Below are 14,848 nucleotides of genomic sequence, written 5' to 3' on the forward strand. Positions count from 1 at the left end.
CGTAGTGTGGAATTTACTGATGGATGGAATAAATATAACTGGATCTTGGAGTAGGTGGTGCTTCCTGCTCAAAGCTTTGAACTGCAACTACTTTGAGGAGCAGTTTCCGACGATGCCACTAGGTGGCACTTTACCCAAAGGATGGTCATAGGAGTAACATATTTCTCGAGTTGCAATATTCAACGCAATACAAATAATAAACTGCTTGCAACGTGGATATAGCTCTGCCATCGTCACTTATGTCTTGAAAAGAAAACGTCATCTTTCTTCGTCTTCATGTCTGTGCTGTCGAGAATCAAGCAGTGCATTCTGATACCAAAGCTGACTGCATGACGTTGGTAGGCAGTCACTGATAGAAACCACTCAAGCCCTTTCCTTAGAAACAGCATCAACATGCCATAACTGCGTCAATATGGGCAACCTGAGTTAAAAATGTATGTTGAACGGATTACTACAGGATTTATCTTCCGCTGAACGCACAAAGTGTTAACAATCTATCCCGAGGCTGTTTCTTTGCTGCGCAAACTTCTCTATCTATATCGAGCCCCCAAGGTCAAAGCAGAAAAGTACACGAAGAAGTGTGTCCGGCATGATCATCCGAGCTCCACAGAACAGCAGCGCTCCCCACACCGAAGGAAATCGACCATCAACTTATGGTGTGCTGCTCTGCGCAAGGAGGGCCTGACGAGAACTGCAGCGACGCAGGAGAAATGGACGCTAGCGAATGGCTGTCCCTTAATGGAGGGCTTGGGGGCACACCACTAATGGGAATTAGCTTTTAGAGCCTGGAGTTTTGTCCACCTCTACTGAAAGATCAACAGAAGAGCTTGTGAATGAAAGAAAATAGATACGTCCGGAGTCTATGATGTATTGATCAAGTGGCATGTTACACTGTGTGTTGCACCCAGGCCACAGACTTCTGGGAACTCGCCCCTGCTGCTTTTTTTTTTTTTTAAACATTCCATCAGTTGGTGCCCCCTGTTTCCTCAGCTCTTAATACATCATTTTTAGGTCTCGCCAGTATGTAGCGAGTGTGTTATTCATTGCGAGGCACATGTGGGCTTACCAAGACGATAAGAGGGTCTGAAGCTTGCCTATTGTTTACCACTGGTTGGCTTTTCTTTCACTCTGCTTTGCCTGCTTCAGCTTGTCATCCTGTGTTTTTCCCACCCATGAAGCATAGCCTCTAACATCTCTTGATTGGTTGGCTCCTGTGTTCCCACAGCTTACTTTTCAAGTACTACTTTTTTCTTTTGGGTGAAGCACTCCAAGCAAGTGCATGTGTTTTCCAGCTGCCTCCCTTATGTGCTTCTATCCCCTACGCTCAGTTTTGCTCTCTGTCACCCTCAATTTGTGCTCGCTCTCATGTACTGCCAATGATTGCTTTTTCGCCTGGGTGCTTGTCACCCTCCTGCACCACGCTGGCCTCTTTCGATAGATTGCTTTCCTCGAGCACTCTACTTTGCTCTGTCTTGGCTTTTATCTGCTTTCCTGCAACATCCTCCAAGTTACTTCACCCACCATCGGGGAGGACTGTGCAACATGGCTCTAAAAAAAGGCGAGACTCATTGGCTTCTATGTTCTCGTGTTCTTAAGACAGCTATCTATGGTCAGGGATCAGACTAATAATGAAGAATGAATGGATGTTCCATGTTACAGTCATGATTTAGAGAATGGTTGTGCCCGGAAAAGCAGCAGTAACATATTTTTATCTCTAAGTGAACATTTCTATAGAGAATTCTATAATGGAGGAATTACAGACAACATGATACACTATTCCTTATTCCTACAGCAATGAATCACAAGAAGAATAAATAAAGCATAGAGGTGTTAAACTCACAGGAAAATGCAACTTCCAAACCACCAAGTAATATTCTGCGATTTGCATCGAAACACAGTGGACATTATGAGTCTATGTGAGTCAACTGATGAAATAGAGGTACATCCCATTGAGAGTCACAGTTTCCAAGTCAGCAAGTCTAAGACTAAACTCATGAGTGGTGTTGGTGCTACCTCTTTAATATGCAACTTTTCAAAGAGACAGAGAGGGAGAGGGAGAGAAGAGAGGTGGAGAGAGAAGAGAGTTGTAAAGGTTACACAAGGAGCAGCAGTGTTACAGTTCGTCGGAGGATACACCATATAATCCACTAAGAGTAATAAGAGCCTGTGAAGTTCACCTAGAGGTGGCAGTAGTCAACTAATTGGAAGGCACAGTCCCACCACCAAGCAAGTGACCAAGTAAGCATGCTGTGGTGATGTAATTTCAATATCGTCCTAGTTCTATCATGCAACAGTTTTCCTTCTTGTTCCTTGTATAGGTCTTGCATAGAATGTTATATATATAACTTCAGTTCCACTGAAGCTGATTGGTTCGTGTTGTATTATTTTATTCTGTGTTCCAATTTTTTGGAAGTTGAGCTGCACCTGCTGCCCGTGTAGCTGCTGTGCATGGGTGCTCTAATACACTTGTACTCGTTCCTGAATTATTTTATGGATTTTATTGCACTACACACATCAAAGGACTTAACTCAGGAGTTGTGCTGGTGCAATCCTGTTGATATATAACTTTCCAGTTCCCTGCCTTCACTGCACCAATCTCACCCCCTCACCCAATTAGATAGAATATTCGGAACTCCATACAGACATTGTTCTAAATGCCAAGCATTTAATGCACCCTTTGACTATATAGTGTGTGAATTCTTGAAACTGACTGGATACCAGGAGAGGATTATGTCCCAGATTTGTGTGGCAATGGAGGGAAGACTGCAGATCCCCCCCCAAAGTACGCTTTTGAGGTCTAATATCATAATGTGGTTCCAAAAGCTTCAAAAGTAAATTGTGGTCTAGGCACAGCTGCTGATGAAATGCAGGATTGCAACAAATTGGAAATTGCATAGAGCAGCCTTGATGGTAGCGTGGAGGGCAGATGTGGTCAGGTGGTCCTCAACTGAGATAGAGACTTTACACTCTCAAATAGGAATATTTCACTGGAGACGTGGGAGGAGGATCTCCAAGTACTCACAAAAAGGCCAGATGACACGCCTCCTTAACCTTCTCGATTAGGTGTATTGTGCATTGTATATTACCATGGGCTTGTCTGCCCTTTATAAACCCAGATTGCTCTGGATGAATAATATCAATGGCTCCATCAGTGTGGCTAGGGGCATTGTAAAATGTTTAGAATCTACATTGAGCAGCATCACACAGTCTGGGCTCTTTACTTGGCTTTAAGATAAGATGTTTGATTCATCCATGTTTTTTTTTCAAATTCATTTCCCCTCAGCACATACGAAAATCCACATGAGGGGCAAGTGTATTGGTGAATGTCTTGTAGACGTTTGTGGAGTCGCCCTCACTGGGCCCAGTGCTTTTCAAGTCTTTTAGTGATTTGATAGTTGATAGAGAGTGTGATTGGGCCTCTAATTCCTCTCGTTGGTTCTTCTGATATCTTAGGCAGACCAATGGATGACATGTCATTAAGTTGGCCCTCTCTAGTGAGCTTATCTGATGTATACAGCTCTCTGTAGAAGTGTCTGAAAGTTTACAACTTTCTGTCCTCTGAGGTGGTTTCTATCCAGTTTCTCTGCCAGTTATCTTGCTAAGTAGGAGTCTGTTTTGTGCTCTTTTTCATAATGTATCTTTTCAAGGCATAACAGGGTAATTTCAGCCTTATTTATTTGTAATACATACAACTTCTCCTAAAGAGACTTAACTTTCCAAAGTACTGGCTTTGCGTAGATCTTCTTCTTGGTCTCTATCTCAAGTCTTTGAAGTCCCCGAAAACCGACCACAGAGCCTATGCAAGTGCTCCTTAAGATTTCTTTAAAGGCATCCTTGTAACATGTGATCCCCACTTCTGCGAGATCATTGATCTGGAAATACTCTTCTATTTAAGATTTTAGATCTGCCTATAGTACTGGGTTGCATAGTTGGGCTGGATGCAATAATTACCTTCCAGTTTTGTTGGGTGGTGGGACTCCAACTTAAGTTATTCTCCACAGGGGTATGGCTGAACAAAGTTATAGAGCCTATGCTGGAACTATGTATAGTTAACCTAAAGTCATGGTTAGTTAATATGAAATCTATTCTGGAGTACATGTAATGCACATGTGAATAGAATGTGCAATCATTCTAGTGTGGATGGAGGTTCCTCCAGTTATATTGTATGTATGTTTCTTAGAAAGGGGATTTGAGGGTGGCCTATATCTGTCCTTATTAGCACCATATAATAAGTTGAGCTCCCTTGTCACTATTATACATCCCTTGCAAAGCCAACCAGAATATTGCTAAAGGAAAAGATGAAGCCATCCTATCCTGAGTTGGTTGCATACACTGTTGCTACTGTGATTTGTCTTCTCTGGATCGTACTTGTGACCATAATGTATCTCTCTTCTTTGTGGTTTTTGCTACTGGCCTGAATTAAGAAGATAGCCACCCTACTTTATTTAGTGGCTGCTGGTGATCTAAACGCCACACAATAATACATATTTTGTAGCAGGTATTCGTCTCGCCATGTTAGGTGTGATTGCTGCAGTATGATTATATCATATTGTTCCTCCCAAAGAACGTGTCATAATCTCACCCTTTTATTTGCACAGTTAAGCTGTTTTGCGTTTAGTGTCTCCGTTTTGACCATCATCTTTGTCTAGGCTAACGTGGCTCGTGTGCAGCATGTCAGCTTTTAACTGGTCCCCATAATACAATTTCCTTTGCATCAACAGAGTTCGTTCTTGGTTTGTACATTTCTTTTTGGTTGTGTCGTCACTTGTTCCCAACCCTTTCCCTCAGTGTCCCAAACTTAGGTAGGGTATAAACGTTACCATCAAACTGGGATGAACATATATAACAGGCTGTCTGCCTTCCCTGCTTAATGCAAGTTCCCTCGTCATTGGAGGTATCGAGGAGATTCCAAACATCTCAGTCCACCATTGCGTTCAGTGCAGTGACCCTTGCCTGGGCTCAATAGGTCACCTTACAATCCCACCCATCTAGCCCCCATTCATAATTGTCACCTTCAGCTGAGAGTTCCAGTTATACTGGAAGGATGTCTATACAGTGAGTCTTTTCCTGGATCTAGCAATAACCACGCTAGGCAGAACCAGAAGGGATCTGTGTGGTGTTATTCCGCTTACCTGGGTCCCAATGCTTAGAGTTTTGTAAACTGTGGCCCCTCTGATGGACTGTGTGAATTAGTTGTGTTTTGGCTTTCCCCTCTTTTTTTTTTTTTAACTTTCTAGTTGGGTTTTCTTGATGTTCCTCTGGGCTTCCTTGTTCTTGCTTCCCTTCCCATTTTGGTTTATTCCAATAGTTTCTTGTGGGCCTTCTTACTCCTCCTCAGGTTATAAACCCGTGATCTGCACAAATACAGAATTTATATTGATAACAGACTTGCTCTTTCCTTATTTTTTATGTAATGGGGCAACATTTCTGTTACCTCATTATTGTGGCCAAAGGGATGTCTTGGTGTATGAAGTATTTGAATGTATGTACAGTTTTTCTGCTTTTGCCCTGGAAGCTCACACAATGTCCTTTTTTCCCTTGCAGCAGTGATACTTGACTTCTCTAGGGTCCTTAACTTCCCCCACTCGTCGAGGCCTGACTTGGTGTACCCATTCCAGCTGAGATTTGGGTGTGGCTCTTCCCCTCAATTTAGTGAACATTCCAGCTAGGAAGGTTTCCAATTCTTGTCCTTCTACAGCTTCTTCAAGGGCATTAATTCATATGTTGTCCCAGCAAGCTTTGTTTTCAATATCTTCACAGTTTAGGGTTAGATATTAATTTTACAATTGTAAAGACTACAACTTGTGTTTAAGGGGTGGCTTCCACTGACTCAAGGTACTCTACTTTTTCTTCATTATCCATAACTCTTGTGACTGCTGAGTGATCATCGGTACTGAGGGTTGCGATTCTGATTCCCATCTCTTCCTTTAGATCTGCCAGCACTATCATTAGGTTCAATCTTATTTCCTCTCAAAGTTCTGCGTTGAAGGTCTGTAAGCTTTTTCGGACATCTTCTTTGCTCAGAGTCATGGTATCCATTGTGGCCGTAAGCAGTTTTGTTGTGCTTGCCTCTGGAGTGTCGTAACCAGGACCTGTTGCCAGGTTAAAGGCAAAAAAGCTAATGATCGTTTCTGGATGTTTCTTTGATAGGTATGACTCGTCGTACTTCATAGTATCTTTGATATTACTGCGTACAGGTTAGCCTTGATTTTTGGATGCTTTAGTGTTGGGGTCACCCTCCTCTTCAATGCTTTGCCATTTCCCTGAATACCGTCTGATGTCTATGATTGTGTGGTGGGGTATGTCTTTTGGGTATCTTGTTACTTTCTGAGCTTCACTGTTGGTTTCTTATTTATCCCATTTTCCTCAGCCACTTTATTGTGTAGTTCTTGGTTATTCGCATGATCATACGTAGTTTCATGTCCCCAGTAGGCGATATCACTACAGTGTGCCGAAAGGTCCGACAATGAAGCACCATATGATCAACATCTACCTTGTTTGTGGTTTCTGAGCTCTTAGGTTCCTATATCAAATTAGTGATTCAGGAGTAATGAGCAATATTCTTTGCATTCTGGCTTACTGTTTACATGTGCTAGTGGATGACAGCTTTTGTCTGCTTAGGCGTAATTATTTATTGCCTGTGATGACCCCTCACTCTTTTGTCTTTTCAGGGGAGACGTATCTGTAGGTGTTTTCATCTTCCTTCGTTAAAGGTCCCTCCCTTCTCATCTCCTGCTCCCTCTCCTATGGTATTCTGAGGTAGCAGTGCTGTCTGCTTGAGGTCTGGACTGGTTTTCAGGGTTTTGCATTCGGGGGTTGCCACACAAGGCGTCTTATCATTTGTGTCCATCTGTAGCAGTGTGGATTAGTCCCATAAGGGAATTTGGGTTTTTCACGTGAAGATGCCTAGCTAGTCTGCAGTTTCCCACTCTCAACTCATACCTACGTCTGATTGCAAAGTAGTCAGCAGGCCTCAATCATCTTCTCAGCAACCCCTGTGGTTCACCACAACTGTTGGGCCATTGAGGTCTTTCTTCCATGGGGTCACCTTTCTTCGTTTTACTTTTGCTGCTCGGGCGGCCCGGCTTGAAGGTTGCCGCCATTTTGTTTGACTACTGTTCCCTATTACGTCTCATTTATTCTTCTGAATTTCTGTTTTCTTTGCAGATTTCGTCCACCAATTCACCCACTCTTGAGGATTATTTCCTGCTAGTATCAATATTTTGGCAGGGGTGTGGCGTCAATAGGGTGCTGCAGTGGCCCTGGATCAGAGGAGGCACTGCAGGAGACCTAGCACAGTGCAGCCATTCACTGTGACATCTTGGCCACACCAGGGTCACAGTTTTGAGAGATGCTATGAAGGAAACGGCCAGACACGTGATAATGGTTATCATTGTGCAAAGTGGCTGATTTTCTGGAAGATTATATTTTTTTTGCCAAAAAGTATCACTGCAATTGGCTGTTATTATGTATGTACTAACATCAGCCAACCAGGGGAAAACATCTGCCAATTACAAATACTCCACACAACCACCAAGAGAGACCAGAGACAAAGTTTGTCACGAGAAGTTTCATTACACCACAGCCTGACAACCAACAAATAAAGCCAACGGTTTCAGCGTGTATTAACACATATGAAACTGCTGCTCTAATGTTCAAATGGATAATGAAAAAACTCCAGATGTCAACTACTTCTTGCAGGCCAATATCCGGCCCAACATACTTCCAGCATAATGGCCCTTCCTTTTTTCTTCCTCCTTCCCATAAACATTATTTGCAAGGAACGTATTTTTTTCTACACTGAAGAGAGATTTGGAGGGAATGGAATCTAGAAATGTTGTCATTCGTATGCTTTCAAAGTTTGCTTCTATCTTCATTTGATGCAACAAAGACAGAGACCGAAGTTTGTTAAGTAAACAAAAAAAGAATCATTACTTGGTGAGCTATAAAACAGGAGCCCATACCTGTTACAATGATCACCCAATATTTCCAGAAATCTGAGGTACTACATTGACATTTTACCAAGACTACTTCATTTTCACAGTTTGTACATTTGCAAATTGTTTATTTTTACATGTGGTGCTTATTTAAATTAAGTAGATTTTCTTACAGCTCTTTTTTTTCGACGGTCCATACGTTTTAACTCTTGGCAAGATCACTTTTTGTACATGTGAATCTAGTACCTCCTTTTCTAGACGGGCCAGCACCCAATCTCTCTAAAAAAGGCTCCAAAAGAATTGCTATAGTAAATTATTGCAGCTTAGGGAAGATTAATAGCAATCTCCATTGCTATCAAATCAAATGCAGTTTGTGTTAGGTCTGCAAAAGTCTTTTTGGGACAAATCCCTCTGGCCAAGAATTAAGGAGACAGAAACCAATTAGATTCCATTGGCCAGCAGCTCTGCAATGGTGTTTGTGTCCATAATGAAGAAAGTTATGTCAACTGCGTGAAACTCTACCTGGTTTTAGGTCGAGGCAAATGCTTATACGACAATACTCAATAAGGATCCCCCCATAGGACTGCCGCGAGCAGGAAACGCAATGTTCTTACTCAGCAGTGACTTTGTTATCCATGAAGCAAAAGAAGGATGTTTGAACTAATGAGTCTGAGGACCATCTCAGATGTGAAGAAAATGGCACAGGGATCCTCCAATTCTTTATTAAATGTGTGGGGCTAGGGACCAATGAAAGAGTGTGCATCAATAAGATGTTACACTAAGGTATGAAGGCATCCCCCCAAGTACCGATTTATGGGACCTTTGCAAAGACTGATTCAATTATTTCTGTAAAAACAAAAACACTTGCATATTACAAAAAAGCTTTTCCTTCAATTGGATGTACTGAAATACTGCAGTTTTGTGAGGCAACCACATAAGGCAGTTGCAAGCCATGATATATTAAGTATCTTCTCTTTGACACTTTAAATTCGAAACTTTTAAGTACATTTTTGGCATAATCATGGATTTGCTGTTATTTGCCACATAATCTACCATCTGCTGCATAATTGGCAGATTTTTCCCCAAAACAGGGTGACCTATTTTTTTAAAACCAAAAACCGGGACATTTCGCAAACATCGAAGAAGGACTACAATTTTGCATCAACTGAGAGCTCGGAATGATGGCGCTCAACAGCACAGGTTTACAGAAAAGGCACTGAAAAATAAATAAAATGCAATTTGTAAAGGCAATGTCACGCCTTTTAATTAAATTGGTTTCTTTTAACAGCTGCTAACTATCCCTGCTTTGGAAAACATAAAAACGCACCTCCCATTGTTTTCAGTCAACCCTCTCAAAAAACCGGGACATGAGCTAAATTTCCTGAAGTCTGCCAGGACAGGTGTCAAATAACCGTGACTAACCAGGCAAATCCGGGACGCCTGGTCACCCCACTCAAAAAACTTTTTCTAGTTCACACAGAACAAAAGTTACTAAAAACATAGTGATATGTGTTGCTATGCAGTGGAAAGCCCTCTGCAAAGTTTGACTGGCCAACTTTCAATCGCCTCTTGCTGTATTTGAGTGTTAAACTGTTACTAATGAGGTGGAACCTTTGGTCATTGTAATCAAGTGTAAAAAAAGACAGAATAATGCAGTAATAATGTTACAAACATGTGCAGCCTTAAACTGCATAATTTGCCTTTTCTTGCCAAATAATGTAGTCAATCTTTCTGCATCATTTAGTCGTCCCCGGTCGCATAATTCCAGTGACCCTGGTTATAGCGCTTTGAAATGGCAAAATCATGGTAGCAAGTGCTACATATAAAAAACAAGCTATTGTTTTGCTTTCATTATTATTGTGATCAACGTAGAACATCAACAAGGTTGTAGGGGAGCAAAGTGGGGTAGATGTGTCCCACTATACATTGGTGAAATCATATTGTTGACTAGGTTTTTCCATTTCGAAGGAAGTTTTGGAGTCAGGTCTGTCTGCTCCACTTATTTACCCTGCAATATAGATGCAATCCAAAGTTAAAATGTACTTGCCAAATACATTAATAACAATTCTGGTACATATACTCACATGCATAATCTCATGACGCCTTCTCTAAATTCCCTTAAATATTTCAGGATCGCTACACTTTGGAGCAAGTAGGATGATCGGTGTTCCTTATATCGTTATAAGCTACCAAAGAAAATGAGAAAAATTCCACCTAGGTGTTTGCCTTTCTGCTCGGAACTCCTCCAAGGTATTCTCAGCCTTGCCGAGTATGATGTATAAAAACGAACACACCACAGCTGTGACTATTTTTACATCTTCCAAGCAGAAAAGATGCGTTTCTCCCAATATCATAATCCTGCCACCAATTATTTTGATATGTTACTAAAGCCTTTCTCATGGATGCTAAACCCGCGGACAGTGCTATTCATGTCTAGTCTAATTCAGTTGTCTTATCGATGTGGTAATGACGCCCAAGTCTGAAGGAGGCACTACACTGTTGGAACATGGACATTCTTGGGGATAGGCAAGGCAGAGTCAGGGCTGAGTATAATAGATAAAGCAAGAAACGAGCCAACAAAAGATGGAAATCAGGCACCAAATAGTATTAAAAAAATAGGATTAAACTATAAAATAAAAAATATATTGTTTCAATATTTATCAGTGCCTCAATTAAGTAAATATGATCATACCTCTGAATTAAGTGACATTCATTGGAACTATTTTTTTTAACATGACATTCAAGAATACTCCCAGGTCCTGACGACGTTGCCACGAGTTAACCAAAATGTGCCAGTTTGTCAGGTTATCTATACGGCCTAGACTGTTATTAAACGTGAAGCTAGATTATTTTATATTATTACTCATATATGTGTCATTTTCCTCGCGCACAGATCCCGTACTCAAGTATTTCAATGTACTTCAGTGGGCTACCTGGCTGGTTGGTTAACAAATAAAATGAAGCATTGTGAATTACAGAGGTGGGCGGGGAGCACACAGTTTTGTGAAGTTGGAAAGCCAAGACTTGTTTTCTTGCTGTACCTTATGTATATCAGAGACTGTAGGGTACATCTTTCTCTCTTCCTTTGAACACCAAACATCAGTGCTTTGGGCTCAGTTATTCAAGTGTTGTTATTACAGTATGGTAAGCATATGGAGCTCGATAAATGCACTGATCACAACTTAAATCAAAGTGACCCTACACACACATATGCAGGTGAATATTAGATTTAAAGGTGTGCTTCTCTGCTTGGCATGATTCCACAGACACAACAGATCAAACACAGTGACATTACATGCCTGTCTGAAACATGCCGCACTTCCCAAGCGAGCCCTTGAACAGCTGAACCTAAGGAGCAAGATCTGTGGGGGCTCTTGGACCTATATTTTTTGCTGATTATTTCATTGTTGTCATTGATTTGGTTAGCCTCTCCTACAATCCTTCTTTGTCTGAAGTAGAGCCAGAAGTAATAACATAAAATAGCACCTCCTGCCATTCCTTACTCTGGAGGCTTGTCAAGTAAAACCATTTCAATAGAGGCTCAACATTTCAATGACTGCAATGAAATACTTGACAAGACAAGGAGGTCATGAGGCCCCCACAGAGTTTGCTCATCATGTCACAGCGCTTCAAGGAGGCCTGGGGGGTGCGCAGCGCAGCTTCAGAGAGACACTTCTGTCTACCACTGTTAAATCTTTGGTTTCCACATCAAAATCTGGGCGGATAATGCCTAATGCCTCCCCCAGCTCAAACATTGGGAGGCATAAATCCCCTCTGCCCATCACAATTACTATGTCAATGTTGACACTAAAAACACACATTTTGCCCAGACAATCTCAGTATAAATTTTGGTTCTCCAACCAACCACCCAATTTGTTGTTACTGTGTCAGCACTGGTCAAGAATTCTACAATTCCGGTCCTAGATGTAGTACATAGAATTAAAACTCTGTAGCTTCTCACATTTGCTAAATCTCTCAATTTTATTAGCCTCCGACTTGAATGCGTTCCACCTGTCACCAACATGGTCCCATAAAACTAAAATATGATGTGCACAAAGGACATGTGACAACCACAGTGAAGCTAGACCTGGGGACAGCACCTGTCTTGACTAGAGTAATGGAGAGACAAGACGTTTAAATACAAAGCCACAATTAGTCCTGCAGCCGATAATCGCAAGGGATGAGTGAGGGTCTAGACATAGTCAAGATGACTGCCTTGAAGTACTACCAGAGCACTTGAGACATGACATATTACAGGTATGCTAGCTAAATCAACCAGAACATTTGATAGGGTAGATAGCGCAAATTCAGAAGTCCTGGAAAATCAGGAGGCGGGGAGGGCCGGGGTTAATGCTAGGCTGAGTCCCAATGACACAGGTGAATCCTTAGTGAGTATGTTTCTTCCTGTACTCATCGAGTCGGTGTATTTTCATGTTGGCATAACATGTACAGAGCTAGGTGGCAAGATACCTTAATTACACCTACAACGTAACATCGGAATCTCTATCACAACAAAAAGTAATTGTAAAAACAACTGATGAACTGTAAGCCACTAACATTATCATGCCTAATCTTGCTCATGTGCAGCGCTTTAGGTTTTACAGAAGAAATAACCCATTCAACTTATAACTGTTCTTATTTCAAGCATCAGCTATCTTGAGGTTTGTTTTTCCGCGAGCAAGAAGATGGGTGCAATGGGACTTAGTGTTACAGCCCAGACATCTCAGGAAGAGGTCACTCACCCACATCAGCTGTAACCATAGTGGACTGGTTTTCTAATACAGACACAGAGGCCTGGTCCTGGTCCATGCTCCGCGAATCGTCATTGACCTCTTGCTGACTGTGGCTGAGCTCTGATCGTAGCTCAGAGTACTCATCTTCCTCCCTGAGTAAAAATCAAGACAAGTAAGAGTATGAAGCAACGTGCCTTTGAACATACTCCAACAATAGCAACCACCCCAGTCTGCATTTATACATAAATGCATACATAAATACAATTAATTAACACATCCTTCATGAAATGAAAACATAAGTGTGATTCTTACAAATAAGAAAAGCTGGTGTGTGGCATCAAGAACTGAGGAGTTAGAATTACAGAGGAATATACCACAATACGATAAACCAGGGATTACATTGCTGACAACATTAATAACAATCACAGCAAACTTGTCTCACAATACTGGGAAACCAGCATATGTTCAACAGTGTTACATCGCCTACTGCACGACTTATATGTTTAGCCAATAAAAACAGCATTCAAGAGGTTTGACACTCTTCTAGCAACATTTGAGACCCAATCAATTATTCAACCGCTTATGCTACTTTAGTGGTGTCATGAGTTTGGAATTAAGATTATCTGGCATCAAGTTCTCCATCATTTCCACTTTTACAGACCTGAGCTAGAATCTTACCTTTTATACAAAGGCTTTAAAATTGTATTGCCTTTACTGTCAAGTGCCAGCTGCTTAAATGTGAGATGGTTAATTTAATAAGAATGGGAGGAAGATAAGAAAACCAAACGCCGGAAGAGACATTTAAAGAATAAGGAACAAGGCCCTTTTGACTGGATTGCTGTCTAAAGTAAAATGCCTCTAATGAGCAGTTGGTAGACTTTATTCCCCTCACACAGCAAATTCTACGCTTGTTATTCAAAGGGAATTAAGGGTTTCCATGAAAAGTCTAAAACCCTGAGTCAATTATGCATCACAGTGGTTTTTTTTGAGGTCACGTTATTAATAGATTCCGGAACAGGCAAACGTCGTTGATACGCATAAGTTTAGTCCAGGTACAGAGTTTATTTCCTCAATATACGCCTTTCCTTTACGATATTCCTTCAGACCACAAACCATTCAAAGACCATGTAATCCTTATGAAGGTAGACACTAGACAACTTTATACATTCCACTTAAGTCCTTAAGAGGGGTTGCTGGCACAGTTGCCTTCCTCAGAAACAGAGAAAGTTGGCGTTGCAGTTCCCCATTTGGCTTCCAGGTTGGCCTCCCTGACGGTATTTTCCCTAGATTTTACAAGGAGAAGTCAAGTTGTGTACCTAGCAATTTCTTTTACCCTTAATTGTGCTGGACAATTTCACCTTTGCTCTTTCCCCATTGGTCCTCTTACACCTCTTCTGGTCTAGACTATTAGACCCAACATTTCTGGTCCCATTCTCTATTCTTACACTGCCATCCCATCTTCTTTCAGTGGGTGATATGGTTGGCGCTGGGGACGGGCAGGTGGGTGGAATTCCTGAATGTCAAAGGGAGGCATGAGTCCCAGGGACGGTTTACTGTCCCATTCGTGTCAGCTGCCCCCATGCCCTAGAGAGGTAATGAGTACCACATCCTTCTCTGACTTTTAGGGACAGGCACATTACAGCTTTGTTTCTGCACGTTGCCGCTATCCTGTTTCGGCCCGCTCCACTACTAGCAGCACCTAGTGCTGGAGATGAAAACATTGTAGCAGGAGCCACATTTAAAGAGTACACACGAGACTAGGACTAAGTATGGCCCACAGGAAGGGGAAAGGAATCGCGCCTGAGACCAGTACTGTACCGAGTGAGTAAGGCAAAGCCACACATGGTGCACATTTGGTCTGTCCTTGCTATAAGGACATTATGAACCAGGTGTGCATTTAAAATATTTTGCAGGCTAACAAGGACATAAACTGCTTCCCAACCAGCGAGGTGTCAATAAGATCTGTAAAATGGAGCAATGGTAGAACATGTCCAAAGCCACTGAAATACCAGATTGTGTGGTGGGCATGACTAAATTATGGGGCAGCAAAGAAAAAGTCAAAGGCCTAACGTGGCAATTCTGTGGCAATATTATTTGTCTGTCAACACGTTATTACTGGCAAAATTCTGACCTCATTCCTACGATATTAACATCCGAATACAGCAATCGTGACTTGAA

General features: G+C 41.7%; 1 protein-coding gene across 2 annotated transcripts in view; it reads right to left on the minus strand.

Moving 5' to 3' along the window:
• The window catches only part of MCC (MCC regulator of WNT signaling pathway), a 1,218,505-nt gene that overhangs the window by 410,139 nt on the left and 793,518 nt on the right, over positions 1-14,848 (minus strand). For both annotated transcript variants that reach the window (XM_069226494.1, XM_069226495.1), the window contains one exon: positions 12,680-12,822. In XM_069226494.1, coding sequence (XP_069082595.1) covers positions 12,680-12,822 — 143 coding nt within the window. The remainder of the gene's footprint in view (positions 1-12,679; positions 12,823-14,848) is intronic.

Source organism: Pleurodeles waltl, chromosome 1_1, assembly GCF_031143425.1.
Source record: "Pleurodeles waltl isolate 20211129_DDA chromosome 1_1, aPleWal1.hap1.20221129, whole genome shotgun sequence".
NCBI classification, from domain to species: Eukaryota; Metazoa; Chordata; class Amphibia; order Caudata; family Salamandridae; genus Pleurodeles; species Pleurodeles waltl.